This window comes from Thermobia domestica, chromosome 2 (assembly GCF_964235325.1).
Source record: "Thermobia domestica chromosome 2, izTheDome1.hap1.1, whole genome shotgun sequence".
In the NCBI taxonomy this organism is placed as follows: domain Eukaryota; kingdom Metazoa; phylum Arthropoda; class Insecta; order Zygentoma; family Lepismatidae; genus Thermobia; species Thermobia domestica.
In genome coordinates this window covers 265,824,177-265,849,295 of record NC_137455.1, presented here as the reverse complement: position 1 = coordinate 265,849,295, position 25,119 = coordinate 265,824,177, and the positions used below count along the sequence as shown (strand labels likewise).

The 25,119-nt window shown below is 37.0% G+C and overlaps 1 protein-coding gene across 2 annotated transcripts in view; it reads right to left on the bottom strand.

Annotated features, from left to right (window-relative positions):
• The window catches only part of LOC145678475 (GON-4-like protein), a 103,315-nt gene that overhangs the window by 8,804 nt on the left and 69,392 nt on the right, over positions 1 to 25,119 (bottom strand). For both annotated transcript variants that reach the window (XM_081748655.1, XM_081748656.1), the window contains exons 12-15: positions 21,034 to 21,060; positions 20,465 to 20,629; positions 16,977 to 17,172; positions 2,150 to 2,305 (exon numbers count right to left, since the gene is read on the bottom strand). In XM_081748655.1, the coding sequence (XP_081604781.1) occupies positions 2,150 to 2,305; positions 16,977 to 17,172; positions 20,465 to 20,629; positions 21,034 to 21,060 (544 nt within the window). The remainder of the gene's footprint in view (positions 1 to 2,149; positions 2,306 to 16,976; positions 17,173 to 20,464; positions 20,630 to 21,033; positions 21,061 to 25,119) is intronic.

Sequence of the window (25,119 nt, the reverse complement as noted above, 5' to 3'; positions counted from 1 at the left end):
GAGGTGGAAAAAGAACATTGAACCATTACCACAGCACTAAATACGAGGTATCCACACCTGATTAAAGATATCGGACGTCGTAGACTGTCGAGGCTGGTACAATAAAATAGGACGCAAACTGTGGCACAATTTACAGCAGACTTTAACATTCATTAACAATGGACAAAGCACGAGTGAGTACACATTTCACCACACATTGTTAGATATGGGCTTCCGCAGCCGACGTCGTAATGTACCAATGTTAAACGCAGCTTCATCCATAACAACTGGAATGACACGTGTACATCGTCATAAACCGTAGAACAATGGCACAACGATGTATCATGAAACTGAATTCATGGCATGCCAGGCCCGGGTTAGAATCCGTCGTCTTCCAAGGGAACAACTGCTCGATTCGTGCATAGTAGGATGACGCAGGCTGGTGGTGGCTCCATTATGATTTAAGGATAATGAGTAGTGTGTGTGGAAGGTTCAATGACGGCTCCTATGTCGGCTGATCATTACTGATCACCAACACCCCTTTCATGTCAGCCTTTTTTTTTTTTTATTTCAACTGCGAATGGCATCCTTTAGCAAGACAACGCTCCCCGTCATACGGCCAATGTCGCGCTACAGTGATGAATTTAAACTACTGGAATGGTTCCTGATCTTAACCCAAATGAACAATATCTTTGATATGTCATTGAACGTTAGATCCGAGCTCATCGCTGAATTTACACAAATGAAGTTACTTGTATGTGCAGATGTAGTGCATCATGCATTCAGCCATCTACTAAGGTCCCTTTGCTTATATCAAACTGCATTGCTCCTGTTCTGGGAACTAGCGGTGGACATACCAGATATTAGGTAGGGGGACACAATGTTCTGGCTGGGCAGTGCGAAGCCAATGGCAAAAATTCTTTGGGTTAGCCAAAACAGGAGACTAATCTGTGACAGAATTTAATGTAGGTTGGTAATTCTAACTGAATCGAATTCGCATAGGGCAGGAGCTACCAGCAGAGTTTTAGATATAATTTCACTTTTACTTGGTAACACATTTTTCTTTTTCTTTTTTTATTTTAAATTTACATTTTCAGCATGATTTACAAAATATTATGAAGTTAACATAATACAATTTTTAAGTTTTGATTACAATTGAATATTTAAAACTATAATCAGTAACTAGGAAGAACGAGACCCTTCAGAAATTCCATGCTATGTATAAAAATGAAATTAGATCTTTCAGTTTAACGTCCCACGATTTATGTCCTTTACGATACGAGAGATGATGATTAAGGCAAGTGAATGATGATGGAAGAATTAATAGAATCGGAATGTACAAGGAAATGCGAGTACCCAAAGAAAATTCACAGACACGGTGTTGTCCACCACAAACTTACTCGGCCGGGGGGAAAACCAGGGATCCCACCCACTACAAGCAAGCGCTCTACCACTCAGTCACTGTGCACCCCAGCATGCTAGGTATAAATGGCTAAGAGAATGCACCAATATCTATGAAATCAAGGTTAATTTCAGTGATTCAATAAACAAAAGGAAGAACACTTAGACTACCTTTTGTTAGAAGTTAGTGCAACTATTATTTACTAAAATAGTTAACCAGTAAAGAGTTTGAAAGTGCAATGTTTTAAATATGAGAAGACTAATTTGTATGAATCAGAGCAATTTACGCTTTTTAAAATCTAGTTTTTAATGATCGATGGTAAATACAGAATTAATCATCAATGAGACACTGAGAACCAAACTGGACAAACATGAACTCTTCTTGTGTTTTCGGAATCAGTAAGCTTTGAAAAATAAGGTAAATATCCTTCCAAACCAAATAAAAGATTTACCTCTTATTTGCACTAAGACCTCTTGTTTCATGCAATTTACTTGTTAGTCATCACATACTGTCAAAAAGCTAAAATTTTGTGAGCAAGGCCGTTCTATACTCAATGTCCAAATAATTAAAAAATAAATAAATAATCATCTTACATATTTATGCCACAAAGTTATCCTAGCTAAAGCATCTAAATAATAATAAAAAAAAAAAAAAAACTTACAATAAAAACGATAATAGGATAGATGTTTCGTGATTTAAGCCCTCTGCACTCTGCTCTTGAAAACAATGGAACTCATAATACTTATTTAGACTATGAAATGAACGTACCTGATGTTCTTCCGATGATCCAACACTGCGGTTTATCCCTATAAACTCTCTCCACCTCGCTGGAAGCAATTCACTCGGTTGCTGATTGGGTGGTTTCGCGTCTAGTGGTATTACGTAATGAGTTGTTGGAGGAGCACGCTCATTATCGATATAATACTGTTTAAATAAGATAAAAACAATTATGAAACAATGGTTTAAATCACATATTTAGATATTCACGAAACAATAAAACATGATAACCTGCCTAGTTTTTGGAATTAAAAATTCACCTAAATTTAGTATTTTGCTTGTTGGAACATATTTTCACAAAACATTCTTTGCCCTTGTTGTTTAAGAAAGTCAATAAAACCAAAATGCATATGTTGAGACGGTAACTTACAAAGAAATTTCTTAATCGAAAAACAAAAATACTTAAAAACCTAACAGGAAGCGATATTGTACAGAAGGCTGTTTCGCTTATGTTCGACCAAACGGGATTCCTTCCCCCTGCGCGCAAAATGAACTTGCCGACCTTAGTTAGGGAGTCTGTCTGTGTAATGTGTGAGCTGTAAAACACTGCTTGTGTTTTCTTGCTGGGTCGGAAACCCCGCCCAACGTATCCGCTTTCTGGAGGAGTATGTATCAAAATGAAAATGTTCTCTCTCTAGGCCGAAAATGCACCCAACAACAGTCTTTGCGGAGGATTATGTTGTAGCCCTTTACGATACAAAGTTTAGTGAAGCAGTGGAAGAGCAAGAGTTGTGACATTAGCTTCACTTTAATAAATAAATAAATAAAGTGATCAGCATGTATAAGAATACGGTTTCTCAGCGTTCGGTTCTCTAACAAAGGGGACGAGAACATGGTAGTGCATACATGCCACCACCAGCATGCAGGTAAAACTTTGAAGAATGCCCATGACAAATAATCCCCCGACCTAAATACATATGGTAAATCATCTCAATGTGTGTTTGAAAACTGTCAACCGCACCTTGCGCGAATGACTGAGTCTTGTAAAGGTGTTCAAGGCTAGCGGTCATCACTTTACTAATATCCATCGACGGAAACGCAAGTGTAACGCTCGAAAGCTACACAAGTGGCATCTAGCTAATCTAAGGTGGTGATATGTTACTACATTGGAAAAGGCGTGGATGTACTTCTCCAATTGGGTCTAACCGAGAGCCATCATATAGAGAGAAAAGCTCCAAGCCCTTCACAAAGTGAATCCGAGCGTGCAAACAGGATCTTCCGAAAGGGCTTATACAGAGGTTGTTCAGCCTATGTTTGGCCGATTTCATTCCTTCCCCCTCCCGGGCAGAATGGACTCACCCGACCTGGCTCGTGGCGTCCTGTAGTGTTGTGCAGTGTCTTCCTGGGAACGGAGTTGTTTTTCCGCGCGGACGACAATAACGCACAAAACATGACCATTGTTGTGAGTGTTGTGTTAAATTTGTTTCCAAGTGTGTGGGTTTCCGCTCTGTGACCAAAATGTCGCCCAAACTAAGCCGGTTTTGGGAAGGCTATGTTGCGGCTGTTTATGACGCCTACTTTAGTGTTTCTGTCATTAGAAAACAGTGCAAGAAGAATGGTTGTAATATCGGTTTAAGTGGAATAAAAAATGTTATTAAAAAGTACAAGGGCAACGAAGCTCCACCATTTGGATCACCAATGAAGTTGCCTAGGAAGCGGGAATGCACAAAGGCCACCTCCACCATGCAGAGGAAACTTCGCAAAATGGCAATGCAAGAAAATCCACCAACACAAAGGTGTACGGTTAATCGTCTTGACATGTTTTGGGGACTGTGAACCGGACGTTATACCATCAATTCAAGCTGGAAAGTCATGAAAGCTCGCGGCCATCTTCTCACGGATGGCCACCAAAAGGAACGAAAGTGTAACGCCCGGAAGCTGTACGAACGGCATCTGGCAACGCTCGACGAAGCATGGATTTACCTTTCCGACTGCGGCAAACCAAGAGCCATCATGTACCGAGAGAAAGGTGCCAAGAACTTCAGAAGGTGGGCCCGTGTCTATAAGGAATCCTTCCCAAAAGGGTTCATGGTCGTTACTGGCTACTGTTACAGTGGTAAACTGAAGATTCGTAGGGTGGCGAAGAACTGCAAAATAAATTCGCAGTATTTTCAGGAGCAGATCATGCGGCCGATCTACGAGCATGAGATTCCAACAATGTATGGAAATGACGCCAATCTGGTGCACATTCACATGGACAAGGCCTCATCATATACCTCACGATCGTCCCTCGCATTCTACATGGAGATGGAGGAGGCAAGTAGTATACAGGTGATACCTTTCGATGAGGTACCTGTTAAATCTCCAGATGCAAGTTCTATGGACTATTGTGGATTTGGATTGCTGAAGCGGGCTTTGGGAAAACGGCGTGTGACAACTGTGGAAGGACTTTGGAAAGCTGTGCAAAGGGAATGGGACAAGATTCCCCTCCCAGTTCTTCAGAGAAGCCTATTACAGTAGAAATTACGCTGTCGGGCTATTGTTAGGAACCAAGGGAAACACATCGAGCACTTACGGACCTGGTGCCATGGATTCTTCTAAATTTTTAGGTTAAGTCGAAATTGGCCAAATGTAGACTAAACAACCTCTGTAATGGTTGCCGGCCACTGTTACCGAGGCAAACTGAAGATCTGCACGGTGAAGAACTGTAAAAGTCAACTTATAGTACTACTAGGAAAATATTCTGAGCCGATCTACGAGCAGGAGGTACTAGAAATGTACGGAAATGAAATCAACATGGTCCGAATCCATCAATACAAAACTTCACATACCTCATGACTGTCTCTCAAAATGAGATGGAGATGGTTACTGGAATATAGGCCATACCTTCCAACGAAATACCTGTGAAGCCCCCAGACGCAAGTCCAATGAACTTTTCCGGCTCTGCACTGCTTAAAAAGGCTTTAGGCAAAAGGTGTGTCACAACTGTGAGTGGATTATGGAAAGCTGTAAAAGACGGACGGAACAAGATTTCCTCTATTGTTCTTCAATGGAGCCTTCTGCAACTGACACCAAGTTACCGGGCACTCGTTCAAAACCAGAGAAGGCAATCGAGCATTGTCGCAATGGATTTCCATACCAATATAATAAGTATAATTTGATCACATATACACAGAACAATCTCCGTAAATTGCTCTTATCCAATGTTGGCAAATGCAATAACTAATTGGTGATGGTTCTCAATGAAGCTTTGACACTCATTCTTCGAAATTTACGTTCCCCAATAAATCTGATGGTTATGAAGATTTATGCTCTTTGTGGAAAATACTTGCAAGTGATCACAAGTAACAAACGTATCTACATTCCGAAATGTATAGTAGATTGTCTACATCTATCTTCTTCGGTCGAAGGGAGAAATTTATAGTAGTCTTTCTGCAGTAATTAACATAATGAATTTCCGACTGAGTGTTCCCACTGGGAGACAGAACCCAGGACCGTTCCCACCAAAGCCGATCGATGAGAAAAGTTTCACTATATTTATTAAATGAAGAGTAATAAACAATAATTGGAATTACTGCACTAGTAAACATATTACCATATCCTAATTTTTTATTAAAAATTTACTTATTTTCTTACTGTCCATTTTTCAACCATTTGGGAGTAACAGCTGCAAATAAAGATTCTACTACATTTACAAATTACCTTTCGTGCTTTTCATCTTGTATCACCTTCTCTGTTACTACTACTCGTAAACCACAATTAAGCGTCATTCACTTTTATACCTAATGACAAAATACATGTCTTAATTTAGGAGTTTTAACTCGTAACATGGTATAAACGAATTGTGGAATCAGTTACAATTTACAAATACGATTTGCATAAATGTGTTACGTACAGTAGTTTTGTAGTGTACTGTTTTTAAAATCTGAATTATTTAGATAATTTATTATGAAAATCACATACAACACCAGAAGATGGTTCGGGCGTTTGAATTAGGAATGTCATTATCATCTTGGAAATAACGAATGACACAGGAACAATAAAGCTGCTGTTGTGACCAATAGTGTCTCTGAGGTTGTAGGTGGATGAGTATCGTCAAACTGTGCCAAAACTAACCTTTACTGGGAAGCGTAGGGTATGGTCTTTTTCCGAGCTTGTTTTTCCTACGTACAGCGAAAGTATCAGGAAAATGGATTCAAGCTCAGGTTAACTATTGAAAAACCTGCAGCCCGTTAAAAAAAATTCAGGAGCCCATGGCGACAAAGTCATCGCGAAAAAGCAATCAGGAAGAGGGCTTCACGAAAAGTGACACTTGCAATTTTGCAGAAGATTCACCAATTGGCCAGCCAGGAAAATCCGCCGACCCAACGTACCATAAGCCACTGATTAAATTTAGTATCTTCAATTGTAAACATAGTCAGAAGAGCTCCGGCTGAAATGTGTCCGTAAGGCTCGCGTATAACACCTGCTCCCGCGTCACATTGCAGAACGAAACCCTAACTACAGAAAACTGTACGGAAAACATTTGGTTGTGTTCAAGTAGTCAGTAGTCACAGTGGATGAAGCATACATCCATCTCACTACTGCTGGTCACATTCGACCGCTGACATATGATAATGATGTCAACAACAACTGCGGATTTATTCGCCACTGACGGGCAAATTTCACGCGTGGGTTTACAGTTGTTATGAGATTTAGTTATATCGGGAAGTTGCTAATTCACAGGGTTGATAAACACGTGCAAGTGAATGCAACATACTTCCAGGAATATCTTATGACACCTATTTTTCGGATCGACTTCTCACAATTGTAGAGTGCGGATAGCAACCAGATGAACATCCATATGAATAAGGCTAGGAAGTGATACTGCCAGAACATCTCTGTGTTTATCAGCAAGTGGAACGGGAATTACGAATTTGTGTCATACCGATAGACTTATGAGGTTTGGCTTGAAAACAAGTCTCCAACATGGGCATATATGTACCCTCGCTGGTCTCCAGAAAGCTTGCAGAGACAAGTGGAAACAAATTCCCTTGCCCATGCTTTGCCGGAGTTTGCTCTACTGGAAATTTCGACGTCGGGAGATAGTTCATAATCTTGGAGATCCAATAGAGTAACATCGGTGGTGGGGTCGAGACAAGGCGAGTGCCCTTTAAGATTGGTCCAATATAAATCGAACAATCTTCTGTATTTGGTTCTCTCAGCTCTTATAACTTAACACACTTTTAAGAATGTGAAAGTAGCTACATAAAGTGAACAAGCAGCAAACAGTAACTAGAAACAAACAGAAAAATTACTCATTACTGTAGCACATGTGAATTACAACTATCATGTTTCAAGAACTTCACTTTGGGAAGAACGAAAAAGGGTATAAGCCGACTCTGATATTGTACAATCTTAAAATTCATTGATCATCTTATGAGTTTTACACGCATTACAATTTAGCACAAAAAGAGGTAGGATAGGAGGCTTGGTTTTAGCACAATGTACCATTCTTAAAAATTCACCGGTCATGAAGAATAGCAAAAAATGACTAGGCATAGTTTGCAACAAACTTTTGTGAGAATGGCGTAAAATTCACTTTAAAATCTCACATCATAGCACTATTTTAAAGGTAAAAACAGTTTTCTCCTTCTATAATATAGGATATGGAAGTGAATCGGGCGATTTAATAAAATGTTATTACAAGTAAATTAATTCCTTTTGGTTTTAACGAATATGAACAGAATATAGAAGTGTTGCAATGTAACTCACCGAAAAAGAGAAATTTACTATTCAAAAATATCATTTTTCATATGAGCACCATTCCACTGTACACACTCAGTAAGTCTCCTGTTAACGTCACTTATCTAAATACTCTTGACAGTGGTTTGTTAATACACACACTCATGAATCTTTGCAGCATTTCTAGAGGAATTCTTTCAACTTCTTCCTGAATGCGATGCTTCAGTTATTGAATTGTGTGGTTTGAAGACTTGGGATTTCAGATAGTCCCAGAGAACAGCATGATTGCATAATGTATTCGAAATACTCACTGAGCTATTATTTAAATCGTCGCCGTTCTTGAAAACGATTTTCACAACAAAAGTACGTTGTTATTCAGCTCTTTACTGCATTGTGACTAAATGCTTTTCAGTAAGACAGCAGTAGTGGTTCCACCATTACTAAACTACATCCTAAAAAAAACTCTTGTAAAATCGCCCGATTCACTAGCGCACTTTGTATAAATAAGTTACCAGATATTGAATAGAAGACAACAACATATACACAATGGACTATGGAGACTAATATGGCGTCCAACCTGATGTCCTCATTTACCGCTCTTTCTTTTTCTTTCCCTAAGGCAAAAGTGAAAGTAGTTGACTTGTAAAGTGCTATAATGTTTTTCGCAATTTCTGATTATTGTAAGTAATTTTTGAGCACCGAGGCTACATGAGACGGGACCTACTGTTTAATGTAGGCTTCCAACCACTACTTAAGTTTGTATCCGAGGCAAATACCTCCAACGGGAAACAAACCGGAACTAAATATACAAAGCACGCGCATTCGCCACTCGGCTACGGATGGATACATTAAAATTAACCTAACATACGATATATTGTTTCCTTATTCTACATTGTATATTTGTATATATACAAACATACAATGTGTCGTTGTAAGTCTGGACCAGAATGTGTGTGTATTACATATATTAAAAAGCAGAATGTGCTATGAATTAGCAAGTCTATAGAATCAGAATTGGGGCTGAAGAGAAACATAAGGATGTGGTGAGCACTGTTGGGATCCACAAAGATTACGGGCAGATCGCTGCCCAACAAGACAGGGACAGTTCTGTATGAACTGTCAGCTCACCAGAAACTGAGTTCGTAGTAAGGTATGGCGCGAAAAAGAAAGATTCACTGATAATAAGAATGCAACAGAACTTACAAAACAAGAAAAGAAGACTGCAATGAAGCAGATATCGTCGCTGCGCCTCGAAGAACCGCTATGTGACATGTTTGTCGAAAATGAGTTATGTCGTGCAAATAAACCAGAAAGCTGTCAGGCAGTGTCCCTTATAATGTCATAAGTTAATATTCAATTGTTTTGCCACAACAATGAAAAATTATAGATTGAAATTAAAGGCTTCTGGTTCTCATCACGCACGCACTGATTAATGTATACAAATCCTCTACGTGCTTATAAAGGTGCAAAAGGTGCTACGTAAACACAAAAATAGTAATATAATACTGTTGAAGCAAGCTACAACAATGTCCAGTGCATAATATATGCAGAACCAATTTTATTACATTTTTTAAGTGTTTCCGTGTATTTGGCAAAATTTTAAGAGTTTGGGATGTTTTTTGCTTCTCCTGAAAAGTTGTAATTTTAACACATAGCGGCTCTTCGAGGCGTAGCAACGATATACTTGAATGTACGGATATAACATTTCTAAAAAACAAGAAAATGAAATTTGTCCTTTCTATAATAAAGGATAAAATTAAGAAGATAAATTTCTTAGAAAATGATAACTAAATTTAAGGAATATGTACTTCTTAACTCGGCATTTTGCCCCTAACATTTGTACATCCAAATTTATGGCGGTCATCTTGGGTTGTCTTATTATCTTATAATGTAGAGAATATTGTAGCCCTATACATCAACTAAGACTGCCTCAGTGAACGACTAATTCGACGACAAAACGAATGATTCAATCAGTTTCACGTATCTGTAGCAGAACAATGACAAAAATTACGGGAAAGAATTCCCTGGTGATTTTCCCCAATTTTCCATTTTTTAATTTTAATTTTTATTTTTTTTTATTATTTTATTATTTTAAATTTTCCCTATGTAATTAGCCAGAAAGACTTTCCCACGTTCAGGAAAAATTAAGACCAGAAAACATAACAATGATGACACGTAAGTAATATATCTTTTCTCCCTAATCAACTACAAAAATGAATAATATAAAAACAAATATGACGTATTTTATTACGAAATTACAGAATATTTAGCTGCACAAAGCACGGAATTAAACATCTAAAAAGAAACTTGATCTGTAGCGCTAGTCAAGTCACAAGAAAACATCACCTGAGATACTCACGAAAAAGGGTGTATGTAGGTATAATAAAATTTTTTTAAAAAACTGGGTGTTCTATATTAACCACACATCTACAGAAAAAAAAAATAGTATTAGGTAATTCATTTCACTTCTTCAAACGCTTCATTTCCTCATCAATATTGGGCATATCTTCCACTATCTGGGTATTTTAGCCTACTTAGTTTCAAGCTCGCTCAGAATGTCTCTCTTTTTCTGTGTTCAGATTCTCTTTGCTTCTTTTTCTCTTCTCGTTGTTGGATTTTTGATTCTGCAAAATGAGTACACACATTTGCTGCATAATGAATCACCGATTTGCTTATTGATTGTTTCTCACGGCCACCAGAAGACGCTACTGCATCGTAAACAAGTCTACGTGCTACTAGTTTTTTTTTTTTTTTTTTTTTTTAAATAATCTGCTATGTACTCCGCATTGATTGAAAATCTTCTTTCTAGATTTAGATTTTTACGAAAGAAAATAAATATTTTAACAACGTCTGTAAATCATTGCATTCTGAAGTATCCAAATTATTTAACCAACACTTATCATAACATTTGAAAAATGGTCAAACCCTTGAATCAGTTTTCATCATTCAATGTAACACGTGATAATGAACCGACACCAAGAAGGAACCTATCTGCTTCCCTATTTCCAAAACCCAAGAATTTTGGCGAAAAACAAGGTAATGGAACAGCAACATATGAACATGACGGGGGCCTCATTTACGATTTTATTACTACAATAAATGTATGAGGATGTTAACATCAAACAGAAATTGCACATCATGAATTGAAGTCGCAAATTCTAACCGTCTCTTTCTATTTTCTTTCATTTGACAGCAAATTGCTAAATAAGTCCAGTCGTTGTTAGGTATTTTTAGAGGAGTACTAGCAGGGGTTTTTCTATGGCGGCACACTCTCTCTCTAACCCAGAACCGGTTTTGTGCCAACTCTAAGAAACTGCATTCTAGTTGAAAATTATTTTTACACGTCTTGTCTGAAATAATGTTGTTTTATAATACTTTGAACATTTCATATTGGCACTGAAAAAGCATACTACAAAAGAGATTAAAAAGAAAAAAAGAAAAAGAAAAAAAAAGGAACTTTAATTGAACTCACGTACCATAAATATTGCTAGCAAATTTTTGTGTCAGTTTGATTGTCAAAATAATATTAAAATGAGAATGATGATATTACCAATAAAACATATGAGACGCATCATCATAAATATATCATTATAAATGAATGATCATTAATGGAAAATGATTAAATATGTACCAATAAATGTGTAACAACAAATACTGCATTATAAGCACAAAGTGGAAGGTACACCTTGGCATCTATAGACGTATCCCATATTTAAAGATCAAGAGTCCGATGAAATTAGTCCGGATATCTGCTGAGTATTAACTCAACTTTATCACCAATTTTCGTAAACTCATAAACGCTTCCCAAATAAACCTCTTTGTGAATTAAAATATATTACAATGAAAACAAGGAATCTCAAATACTCGTAACTGTATTCAAAATTCTTTCACTTGCTCGACCGTTAACTCCGATAGAATCGAAATTAGTGGGAGAACGAAAACAGAAAAAGGTTGTGATTGTGTGCGCATCGAACATGAATTACCATTCTATTGTTGATCTAACTGCAATTCATGGATGATTCACCAATATAACATTCCACTGCGCAAGCGAAAGTAAACGGTTATGTGAACAACTACAGAGCACAAGTTGTGAATAACTACAGAGCATAATTTGTTATACAGCATTAGTGGAAACCACAAATAAATTTCTATGTTTGGAGTTGGCAATTAAAAACAAACACTCAACCACATTTGAAATCCTCTTAGCCTTTTCATTTTAAATGTTTATAAAATTTTATTTAGCAAACTGGAATTCCCTGAGTCTTAGCAGAGGTCCCTGACTTTTCCTCATCTTATCAAATTCCTTGACTTTCACCTGTTTTCTAGGTCTGTCGCCACCTTGCTGCAGTATAGCCTGAAAATAATACTAAATGAGTTTTCGGAATATTCTTAAGACCCGGAAGTAGGTGGTTTCTGTCTTTCGTCTTTGGACGGTAAGACAACATTCTATTAATGAATGTGGAGGAAACTGAAATTACCCTACTGACATCGATCATAGCTCCTGATTTTAATACGCTACATCCCAATAGACAGCGCAGTGAAGAAATTCACACATGAAGTCACGGCAACAGAGAATGTTTCTTACCGAGCACCGGACGACCACACACTGCATTATCAAACATCTGGAGGTGTACTGGTGTTTTGGTAACGAGTTCTACGAAAAGTATTCGACGCCTATCGAAAGGACATACGTCAATGTCCAAAGCGTCACTACGATCTTGCGAAGGAAGAAATGTCGGTATAAGTTGCGGTTTCAATACTGACAGAGGGTAACCCTGACCGAAGGATAGGATTTTGTAACTAGGGCTTACAGCAGATAGCACGTAGCCTCTGTTTGCACATACCTTTATGTGACAGGTAGGGCTAACCGTCAGTGTCCACTGTTGGGTAGACCCGAATAGTAGTTGGACAGCTACAATATACAGTCAAAGTAACAGTGTGTTTTGACATAAAGAACTATGAAAATCATTAGTTCCATCTCCACTGGTAACTGACGTCAGACGGTATCATAAATCATTTATTTCAGTAAAGGACCTTAATGTATTAAATATTAAGCACTCTATAGCAGTGGCATAGCCAGAGTGGTTGACCTGACTGAAGCTCCAACCTTTGTATACTGATATCGAATATAGATTCTGCTAACATACAGTATATTCCATTTGTGGTCCCCGATGTAAAGTCTTTTTCTACAATCTAATATAAATAAAATAGAGTTTGTGTGTGTGTCTGTGTGCGGCTTGGGAACCAGACGAGTCGACCGAGTTACCAAATTTTGGTCACGGGTACCTTGGTCCAAGCGCCAGACCAAGACGAAGAGTCAGTTTTTTTTAAAAAAAAATCGAACCAGGAGGGTCTCAGGGGGAGCGTTTACCGGGACATATAAAAGTAGCAAAAAAAATGACCGATATTAGTGTCAAATCCATAGTTTTCGCGGTCGCTGAGATGAATGGTGATACTCCCCCACGCGTTGACTTCCAAATACAGCCCCCATCGGCTGGGGACCAGAGGCGTCTTTTTTTTTTTTTTTTTTTTTTTTTTAATTCGAACCAGGGAGTTTCAGGAAGCGTTTACCGCGATATGTAAAAGTATTAGAAAATGGCCGATATTTTTTTCCTTTCGTTGTTCAGTTTGTTTACATAGATATTTTATCTGACCCATGAGAAGAATGGGCATTTCAGCTAGTATATATACATAGAGTTCTAGCCGCATTAAAAACATACTTCCAAGAAGCTCTGTCTTTAACCCTACATAAGTTTCAGCAAAGCTATATTCAGTATTCCAAATCTTTTTGCGCTCTTGAAGTGTTTCTTTTTTATTTTCGAAAAATAAAAAATGATACAAAATCTTTGTTTTACGTCCCACGGTTATGCCGTGTACGCTAAAGGAGACGGTGATGATGAGAAATTAATGAAATGGTGAAGTGAAGAAAGTGGGAAGAAATGGGAGAATCCCGAGAAAACCAAACCACACGGTTTAGTTATTTTTGAGTGAACGATGTTATTTGCGTAAATTTTGAAATATGAATCATTTTTGTACTGAGAACTAGAAGTAAGTTGAATGAATCTTCGACAATGTTGCAACTGCATTGTGATGAACTATCAGTGGTTTACTCTTAGCGTGGAGGAGGTAGAAGCAAAAATACTTAAGCAGCAAAAAGAACGAGTGGAAGGAACAGTTAAGCAAAGTACAGGAGTAATCTGTTATTCTGACCATAGGAGGGGAAAAGGATGGCTCGGCTAAGAATTGTCTAAGGCCGGAAGATATCTAAATCCGTCACTAATAAAGATCAGTTGGTTTTCAACGAACCAATCCTAAACCTAATTATTCAATTATTTCGATTTACTGCTCTGCCTATGGTTAATTCCAGACAAGAATTAAGACTGTTTCTTCTCGAAAAGGCGTTGTAAAAGTAGTCTCGTCTAGGACAGTGAATGTCCTTTTATTGGAAAACCTGTGTGGCCTCGCATTTCATCATGAACATTATGTCTCGTGGGCAACTCTAGAGCCCACCAATATCTTCTTCGCGTCGGCGCTTATATATATAATACCATTAGTCCAGACTTACAACAGCTATGTAATGGTAAATACAAGTTTCTAATGGTGGAAAATATTACATCCGCTTTATGCATAAACTACATTCAAACATAACAAATACCAAGTCTACTTACCTTCCTCATTATAAAAATTTATTATAAAATGCCAGAGCCTCGTCTGTGGAAACAGGGTGCACCACGTGAAGGTGAGGATGGCAAATGGGATAGGAGAGGCTTTAAGAGACACATCACTATCCCTTGCACCCCTTGCTATATATAGATCTCCGACGATATACAGATACTTATCAATTAAGTATAAGACAGAAATTAAAGTAGCACCTCCCACAGCCTGTGTCGACAATTACAGTTCACCGTGAGTTACATAACATGAACGTACGAGGTTATATTGCAGGGGCGAAATCGCTGGTAAGGGATACTAACGCTTTAGCACGACGTCAATGATGCCACGAACATGAAACATAGACCACTGATAACTTGAAACCTGTGATATGGTCGAATGAATTACCACTTACCTTATTTCAAACCACGGGCTGTGTTTGTGTGTGATGGACGCCCAAGAAGCGTATGAACTGCAATTTCTCCGCCCAACCATGAAACATGGCGGTAGCTCTGTGATGCTGTGAGCCGTAATATCTTGGTTTTCAGTGGGACCTACTCTGACGTTTACCGGTCGTGTCACATCTATGATTATATCCCTATTTTTGGGTACCATGTGTATGCTATGATTCAGATGTTACTTCCGAGGAATAATGTCACATTAGACGATGAAAATGCACACACATTCACACAACTAGGGCTGCTGTGATGTAAATTGAGGAACAACAGCATGAGGTTGAAAAATTCCCCTGGCCCGCCCAATCTCCAGATCTGAACATCATCCATTTTAAAATCACGAATCTGCGCACATTACTGCCTCCATCCTCGCTCGTGGAACTGAGTGACGTACTGCAAGCGGAATGATGTAATATTCCACCGGTTACTATTCACGACCTGTATGACTTAATTCCACGTCGCACCAGAGCTGCCCTGAGAGCGAAAAGTGGTCCAACGCCATATTATCTGGTAAAGTTCACTTTCTTCAGGTTTCCACTAAATTGATGAGTATCTGTATATTACACATACACAGTATTATCACAGAAAAACTAACTACTATTTTCATATATCGAACTTCTGTTAGTTTTAGACTTCCAAACTACGCTATGTGAAAGTGTCGAAAGTATTATAGAACAGCTTTGTCCGTGCATCCGTCTACCAACAGGTATCAGAACAAAAACGTAAGAAATATAGAGATGCTGCTTTTTGCAATCCACTCAGCGGCAACGATAGGTTCAATCTCCTTCGTTCAAGACAGAGCTTAGTTACAAGTGCTGCCTACACACGAAGCGGAACCACTTCTGGCATACAGTAAGAGCTTCATTGGCGACTTAATGGATCGAATAGGATCAGTTTATTCCTTCCATTAATGTTTCGTAAACAACAACTGCAGAGTGGTTGCTCTCGTCGAAGAAATACATATTAGAACTGATAGTAAGTTGATTATGAGCACTCATCTTGTTATACAGTATCTATCTATTACTTAAACATGATCAAATGTATGATTTGATCAATTGCAGGCAGCTGACTGTTACGGAAAAATAAGAAGAATCATTATTAAGGTTTTGAACTACGGAATTCATTCATTTCAACATTTCCCCAGCAAATTCGAGTTTAGTTGATTTTGAGTTAACGTCCCTTTTCAGCAGCGAGGCTATATGAGACGTGGACCTACTGATTAACGTGGAATCCGAACCACATGAGCTCCCGCCGGGAATCGAACCCGGGTCTCCCGCGTCAAAGGCGCGTACGCTAACCGCTTAGCCACGGAGGAGCTCCCAGCAAATTCGAAGCACACACAATAACGATTTGTCAATTTCCAATACTTTCAAGCCAAAGAGCGTTGAAACAACTAATAAAAATTGTGCTTTTTGTACACAGTATATAAATTGACGTTCTCTTTCTGTTGTGTGTACAGAGAAATGTGGAAATCACAAATTTCATCTGAACTCTTAATTATCTGTAGAAGACCGCAAGCTACTTCCACAAAGAGCGTTCACGAGTTCCTCACCTATTTTTTTCATATTTTTCAATATATTGCATAATTCAAAGTGAACAATGTTATAATTTCTTTGCAAAATTTTCAGGGGATTTATACGCAGAAAAAATATATTCTCTGAATTTTACAGTATTTTGAAAAACATGAGAAACAGACAGGAACTCTTTAATTTTTTAAAAGTACACTTGAAATAATTCACGAAATAAGCAATCGTTCAGTAACATTGTTTTACGTTTTCACAATATTGCATTTGTAAGGATGATTAGCAACAAAAGTTTACCTTCATCACAGATTCGAGTTTGTGCAGTATTTCAAATTCAGACATCTAGAACCCGCAAAAATTTCCCACTATCTTCAAAATTAAACTTTATTAAAGTAAAACCTATATGAAGTATTTGTACTAACGGTCTGTCTCAATGAGTGTTAAAGACTGGACTCACTATATACAAAATTTAACACATGTTGTCACTTCCTTTATTTTAAACAACGAAATTTATAACATACTTACCTTAATAGGATTTGGTACAACATATTTTTTGGATTTCATGTTACGAATGTGCCATAAGATGTGCTTCATTGTTTTGCATGGCATCATCAGCGACTGAATAAACTTAACTGCACCTGCATATCGAGATTTTCCTATTTTCAACTCACGATTACTTCTTACAAGTGGCACAAACTGTTCTAGACCCAAAGCTATTAATCTATATGGATAAGAAAAAACAAATATTAATTGAGTTTTCTGCTCATTAACAATAAGCAGACACCTGTTATCACTATTCTACAATTACAATTACACTACAATCTCATACAACGATGAGTCAAGTTCCTAGAGTTTGTGGATACAAAATTCATTCCTCCTTCAATTATATGTTTACAATAAAAATTCTGAGAATTACAGCCCACTGGAACTTATGGTTCTTCTTCAATATTCTGCTCTACGTATTGTAGTTCTATTATAACTACAGAACAACAGACATGGCAGAAAAGAGCACTCTGTTATGTTAGTTCTTCACAATTAAGCTGTCGGTTCAGCAAGAAGTGTTTCAGAGAGTGAAATGCAAGAAAATCAGGTCGTTCAAAATCGGCTACATGCCGGATATGGCAGAACCTGTATTAGGACATTTAAATCCTGAATTTTCTGGCAGACAAGAGGTAATTTGTAACTTAGGGTATTATAAACTTGCATGAAGATCGTCTTGTGGTTTATCGTTAATGGGTAACGATAACAAGAATATTGTACATAAGTGAGCTATCTAATTTAAACTCGAATTGGATGGAAAAAGGTTATCCAAATAGCATGCGTCAGCTTTCATAACTTTAACAACAAAAATATGCACGTCTAACAGTGAAATTATCCTGTTCTGCTAAAGCTTTCAGGTAAATTGTCAAAACAGGTTTTAGTTTTGTCTGGGACAAACCCTTTAATAAAGCACCCCGCTGAACAACGATACATGTAACAAATTGAGTTATTTAGAATTATCAATGGAATTATGCTTTACGGAACATGTCGGATATACATTGAAAGCTCGGTTTAAAATAGTGCAATGGCGGCTCTTTGAAATGTTTAAAAATTCGTAACTTCTACAATTAGTAACCGATGGAAACCAAAGTTTTTCAAATACTTGGTATATTACAATATCTGTATTTAGTATGAAAATCATTACGATCCATCAACATATTACCACGTGGAGGACGTTTGAAATTTGCAAAGAAGTATACCTGTTTCTTGGCGAACTTTTTCGCGGCCTGCCATGCTGCTCAAGACTACAAATTAGCCACTCATCAGATCAGATACTGTTCAACCATTCACAATGTGCTTGCACCTAGTTATATTTTTTCCTATTGTATTCCTGAAATATACCTAGGTACTACAAGTTTTTCTTGTTTTTTCTCGAAATCACTAAATGTAACATATATCGTTGTTCGGCGGGATGCTTCAATTTTCCAAATGTGACAGTTTAAAATACTAACTCCCGCCCGCTCCAGTATCCAAGATGCCCTCGTACTTCACAATTAACTGTTGGAGACAGGAAAATTTAAAATTTATTGTTGTCAGTATTTTCATTGTCTTCCTGTAATACAAACCACGCTCAGCTACCGATACGTAATAATTTTACAATGCAGCAGTAATCGAAGACATAGTTGGTAGCTGATATTGAATATAATGGCCAAGACTACATATATGTCATATTTTTATTTATGTTCTACAGTAAAGATTTTTAAGTTTTGTTTGTTGTGGTTTTATGTGAGATAGGAACAACACGTAACTCATGTACATTATGCTCTGATGAGTCGTGGAGAACTCCTCATAAGTTACTACTGCTGGTTTTAAATATACCCATAGAATGAAATTCCATATAGCTTTGCTTCTCTCTCATCAATAAGAGTTTAATGTAGGAACTGCCCTCGTACATTCAGAAGTGTCGTAATGTGACTGTATCTAGGTGCAATATTCACGCTTATTTAATTTTAGATGTAAGCAATTGGTCTTGCAAAAGCAACTTAATAACAAATTAGTTGTTCCTAACAAATTAACTAAAGTTTAAGTTACGAGTATTGATTGTTGATAATCATCCTGACTTATTAATCAACGTGTAAATCAGAGTCTTACTAATAATTTTCCCTTCATACACCAAAACCGCCTAAATTTGACTGCTAGTACGTCGCCATTTTTATTCATAATTTATTATTATGGTACAAAAAATGATTATCAACCATTCGCTATACAAGCTTGCTCTTGTAATATAATAAGAAAAATACATAGTTGCATAAATATTCTGTACACCTTTAGAACACAATAGCTTTATGAAAATCCTATAAATTCACATCAAATCTCTCAAAATTAACGCGAATCATCCTTGCACTTACAACAATAAAACAACATGCTGACTTATTAACACCAATAATATAGTAAACGGAAAAGAAACCGTCACAAGATCGAAATGATGTTACAATGCTGTCGGTGATAAGCGGTTTGGAAATTGCAATCCCACCACACATGTTCAGGTTATGTAAATAACGTTCAATTGTGACTGATGCGATAGGCTGTTCCTGGTGCTGATTGAGCCCCATATTTACTTTTCCGTATTCGTTTTGTTCCTTGGTGGCAATCCTTTTCAATGTTTAGCGGGCCCTGCCACTGAGGTTTCTCTTCTGTCCCATATTAGTCTTTGTCGATGTTTTGTCATGAATTTTGTAGAGTCGTCACCTTGAACATTGTTCCTCGTGACGCCTAAAACCTTGGATATGCTTGCGTTAACTAACCATATACTTACAATTTGGACACAACTGACATTCAGAGAGATCTCCCATTTTGTATCACCATCGTCTACCCACTTCAACATACACTGCTATTCTATCCCGCTTTACGTACCATAGACTATCACCAAACACATCAATAACACGTGCTGCAGAAGCATCATCAGTGACTACCTCACAGTTACACATCTTGTTGCAAGCTAGAAGTATTTCAACTATTCTGATTAACCACCTGTATAAACACAGCACGTTAACATCTCTCATTTGAAGTTAACAATTGCAACCATAGATTTACCAATTTTCTGTAGATCTAAGGTAAATGTTCACCAACGGTTACGGATGAAAAACGGAAGTCAGTAGCATTAGTTACTACCATCGAATTAGGTGACTGATAACCTGTTAGCTACCACACACAACATACGTAAAGACAAAATAATTTCCGAAGTAATCCTATGTATAGTGTGTTACGTCTTACCGGCTAGCATAAGTCACAACGGTTGCCATTCATGCAGCCGCTATCAAAGTGAATTAGTCAGTATTAGGCGCATGGTTATAACTATTAAAAAACGAACTGTATGATACTTTACTTTTCTATTTAACCCTATAATCGTCTTTTATAACTATAAATTCATTAAAGAAATTTACTACTTGCCGAAAATTAAAAGAAGAAAAACTCGTATGCCTTAATGATTATTAATTAAAAGAAATAAATGCTATTAGCATATTTTTACTTACTGATCTTCCGGTGGAACGAAGTACACCTTTCTAAGACCGTCTGTCCGAAAAGGAATATGTGGCAACAAGAGAGGATACAAGAAAACTTCACTGTTACTTATAACATCCATCAAGTGCTTGGGAAATTTAGGAATGTATAGCACCTTCTTTTCCTTGAGGTAATTCCTTTACAAAAGTAAAAAAATAAAATAAAATAAAAAATTACATATTTTTAGAGAGCGATATATTATAAAATACTACTGTCTGCCTTTTTCTTCTAATTTTCTGCTATCATCTTTTTGAAATTTTAAGCAATGAATTCGTAATCTTTAAAAACAAGGGGAAGAAATACCTTCATAAAACTTATACAGTTTTCCAAGTGGAATTCGTAATCGATGTCTTATACACAAGTGTCTACAGAAATAACTGAAAACTCAAAATGTTAAGTAAATATAAACAGTAAGACAAATCATATTTCGTAAGCATAAAACTGAAGCAGCTGAAAAGCCCACATATTTCAAATCATTGAGAAAAAATTTACTTAAGGTAAAGATATGAAACTACTGAGGAGGGAAAAATTAAAGACTTACGCTTTCGTTGTTTCTTTCAGCCAAAATCTGAAACGAAGGAAAAAAATATCAAACTATTATTTTTTATTTTATTTATTTTTCATTATTGTTGTAGTTAAGTTCTGTACTTATGAGATTGGGTTTAATTTTATAATATATATATATATATATATCAGATTAGATTGTAACATGGAAATAAGAGTAGTTTAAAATAGTATACGTAACAATAACAGCAAATACAGTTGAGATTAAGGACAACAGAACATATTAAAGGGAAGGGGGAATAGTAAAATGAAGTCGGTAAAAATGACGGAAACACATTTTTCTTCTTGCTACTTGCCGTCTATAGACATTAGCTTCTAAATTTGAAGAAAAATTACTTTCTAATTCTTGCCTAGGAATAAAAAAAATAAGAATAGTATAAAAAAGAAAGAAAAAATTGTGACAAGTATTAGGTAGGCTACAAGGTAGTAAACCATTTTCATACCGAGATTATTCTTCTTCTATGGCACTACAGCTGTAAGTCAACAACCACTCTAAACCAAGCTAATGTTAAAAAATGCGCAGTAAATGTTCAGAAAGCATTTATTATGTACCTTTGCCCGCTTCTCAATCACCCTTCTTACAATATGTGTTCTAAATAAAAGCCTGTTTTAGATGACTGTATAAAATATTTCTCTTTTGCCAGGTATGATGCATTCACTGAATTAAATCAATTTCCATTTGCTACTTCTATTCCTTTTTGAGACACAGCCATTTTCGTGTTTACACCAGATATTTACGTATTGATAAGTTCCTAAGATAAATTAAAATGAACTAAAATACGTACACAATGAACCAGATCGGGCTCTTAATACAATAATGTAACTTTACCAGCAATTTTCATTAACTTCCGAAATAAATCTCTGCGAATTATAATACATTACAATGAAAACATGAAAGCTCAAATATGACTAAGCGCATTCCAAATATCTTTCATTTGTATAATAAGCTACCTTCACTTAATGCACGACAGGAAACTCCGATAAACCAGAAAATAGTGGAAACGAAAAAGGAAAAAAGTTGGAATTAGCGAGCGTCGAAAATTAATTTACCATTGCATACTTGATCAAACTGCATTTGTGAGTATTCACCAAGATGCCACTCTCCAATAGAAAAGCAGAAGATAATGCATGCAGCTGCAGAACATAAGTGTATTACATATCGCTAGCGGAAAGCACAGATAATTTTCCAAGTTTTAAGTTACCAAATAAAAACCAAGCACTCAACAACATGTGAAATCGTCTTAAAATTTTCACTTTTAAATATTTTTAAAATCCCATTCTTAGCAAACCGAAATTCTCTGACTTACTAGAAGTCCCTGATTTTTTTAAGGATTTCTCAAATTACCTGACAACTCCCGGTTTGTCGCTACCCTGATTCCAACTTTCTTCATATACCATAATACCAGTCATCCCCTTCTCCATGTGACTTCTTTGTCAGCTAAGGAAATTTTCTTTACTCCTCTTTCTTGTCCCATTCTTACAATATGCCATACCCACTGTAAATGGCTAAGTTTTGTGTATGTTACTATGTCTGCATCTTTGTAGCTATTGTATAGTTGCTTATTTTTTCTGCTTCATATATTTACATTAGTATCTACCTTCTTTTCAAAGCTTCCCAGTATTTTTCTTTCTGCATTGCACGGGATGCGTTTGACAGTGGCAGTTGAAGCTAGTAGATGTGCAAAAAGTGTTGAAATTTTTATTATCAGACGTAAGGTATTGTATTGTAAAGATGAGTGAATCTCTTGTTAAACTGCATTACAATTTTTTAGAATTTTATTTTGATAAAGGCGCAAATACTGCGCAGGCCCGTGAAGAAATTTGTATTGTTTAGTGGCAAGATAAGCTATCAAAAACAACAGCCGAAAGATGGTTCAGTCTCCTTCGTTCAGGAAATTTCGATGTACAAGATACTCCTCGCAATGGGTGACCAATCATAACAAAAGTGTATGACATTCTGGTAAAAGTCATGTAAAACTGGCATGTAAGTAGTCATGACATTGTCAATGAAATAAACATCCATCAGCAAACAGTGTTAAATCATTTAGAAAAAGCTAGCTTAAAAAAGGAGCTCGTCGTCTGGGTACATGGCATGATTTAAAAGCATTTACTCGATAGAGTTTCTATCTGCAAATCTCTATTGAAACCTAACCAACTCGAACCATTTTTCTGAAGCTGTTGATCACAAGTAATAAAAAGTGGATAACCTACGACAATAATGTGAGAAAAAGATAGTTGTCATGGCAGCGAGAGTCTCCACAGTCTGCAGCAAAGTCCACACCAACATCTGGAGAGATTATGCTGTGCTGTACTTTTGATGGATTGGCAGGGCATCGTGCATCAAGAACTGCTGCTGCCGGGCAAAACTAGACGATAAGACTCGGACCTGTATCGTAAGAATTAGTGCAAGTGTACCTAGCAATTATTTAAAAGTTAACAGAAGCTGAAGATACAAAGCTGGTAACTCCAGATCGCATGTATCTTTAACGACCCCTCAGAAATAGAAGTTTGCTGGGGTTGTTAATGCATCCACCATATAGCCCAGACATGGCACCGTCAGACTGTAACTTGTTTTGGTTTCTGCAGAACTCCCTGTACGGTGTTAAGTTAGATTCTGAAGAAAAATGTGAAAACTTTGTCACTTTTTTTTTTCACAAATCACAGAAGTTCTATCGTGACATTGTCGGAAAATGGCAGAAGGTTATCGAACAAAATAGTGCATATGCGATTTTCGTAATGTTATTTTGAAATCACGATAAATGTCTTCTGAATTTTGACCCCCACAGTAGAGTCCAAAGCGAGTTAATCAAAGATACAAGCTTTGTAGTTAAATGTTTTAACTGTTAGGGATTTATTACTTCAATTGCTACATTCAGCAATTAGAAACATTTTTCTAGAAAGGGGCTATACAAATGTATACAAACTTCAACTTTGCCATTCTGTATTTGTTCATTGCATTTAGTTCCAATTAAAATTAGAGGGATCATTTCCTATCTGTAGTAAATATTTTTTTAGATGAACCTGTGTCAAGAATTCAATGCCGCCATTACTACTGATGCTCTATTTAAGTCGTGCTGCATTCGGCCATCGCGCAGCATAGTAGATGGCACTCTATGTTCAGTAGTAACCACTCCTCTTTATGGACTCTTCACAGGTCATCAATGATGGGGAACTCCGCTGTGCCAAGTCTCATTTTAGGACACCAAAGGCTTAACAATGTATCCGGCGAGGCATTCAAAGATTTTACTGAAATGTCACTGAAGAAACTGGAACAGGTACCACTTGCTTCCATCATTTGTTGAAGAAACAGAACTGTTGAATGAGAGGTGTGGTTAGATGCTTTGTTTTGATGCAACCACATCCGATTTGTCTCAAATACAGACTAGCATAATCATGGTGATAAAGACGATAATCTGATAATACTTGAAATTCTTCTTGTTATTTCTAGCAAAGCACTGTATCTTTAACTTCATATTATAACAGAAACCAACAACAAGCATGAATCCCTTGCAAAAACTTTCTCTGTACTTTCACGGTACAATTTTTTGGAAATCCTTAACACCACGTCCTCTGTAGAAAACTGCAAGTGTTCTGTTAGTCATGAAATACACAAATGTCTCGTTCAGTATGACAAGTACCTGTAGCTTGCAATATAGTGCTTATAGAGCCGTCGACAAGTGGTGCGATATTCTGCAATGTGTCTTAGCAAAAGTTTTTGAATACGTTCCTTTCGACGCTTCTCCAACCCCAGATAACGATAAATTATGGTGTGAATTGCCTCGGAGGAATGTTCCAACACGATTCCAGCATCTCTCTGTGTACTTCAGTTCTTCCATGTGACAAAAGCATGCACTTTCCGGATAGTAGCTGATGTACGGCTCGTAGCGTCGATCCTCGGTGTCATTCTTCAAAAAACTTTCACCACAACCGTTATGGATGAACTGAGGTCCAATGACTAGTAATGTCATTTACTGCGCTCTAGATGGCGCTACCATTGATCACAAATAGACTTTATACTTAACACGACGTATCTTGTTTAAGAGACACACGGAGTATATTTCCA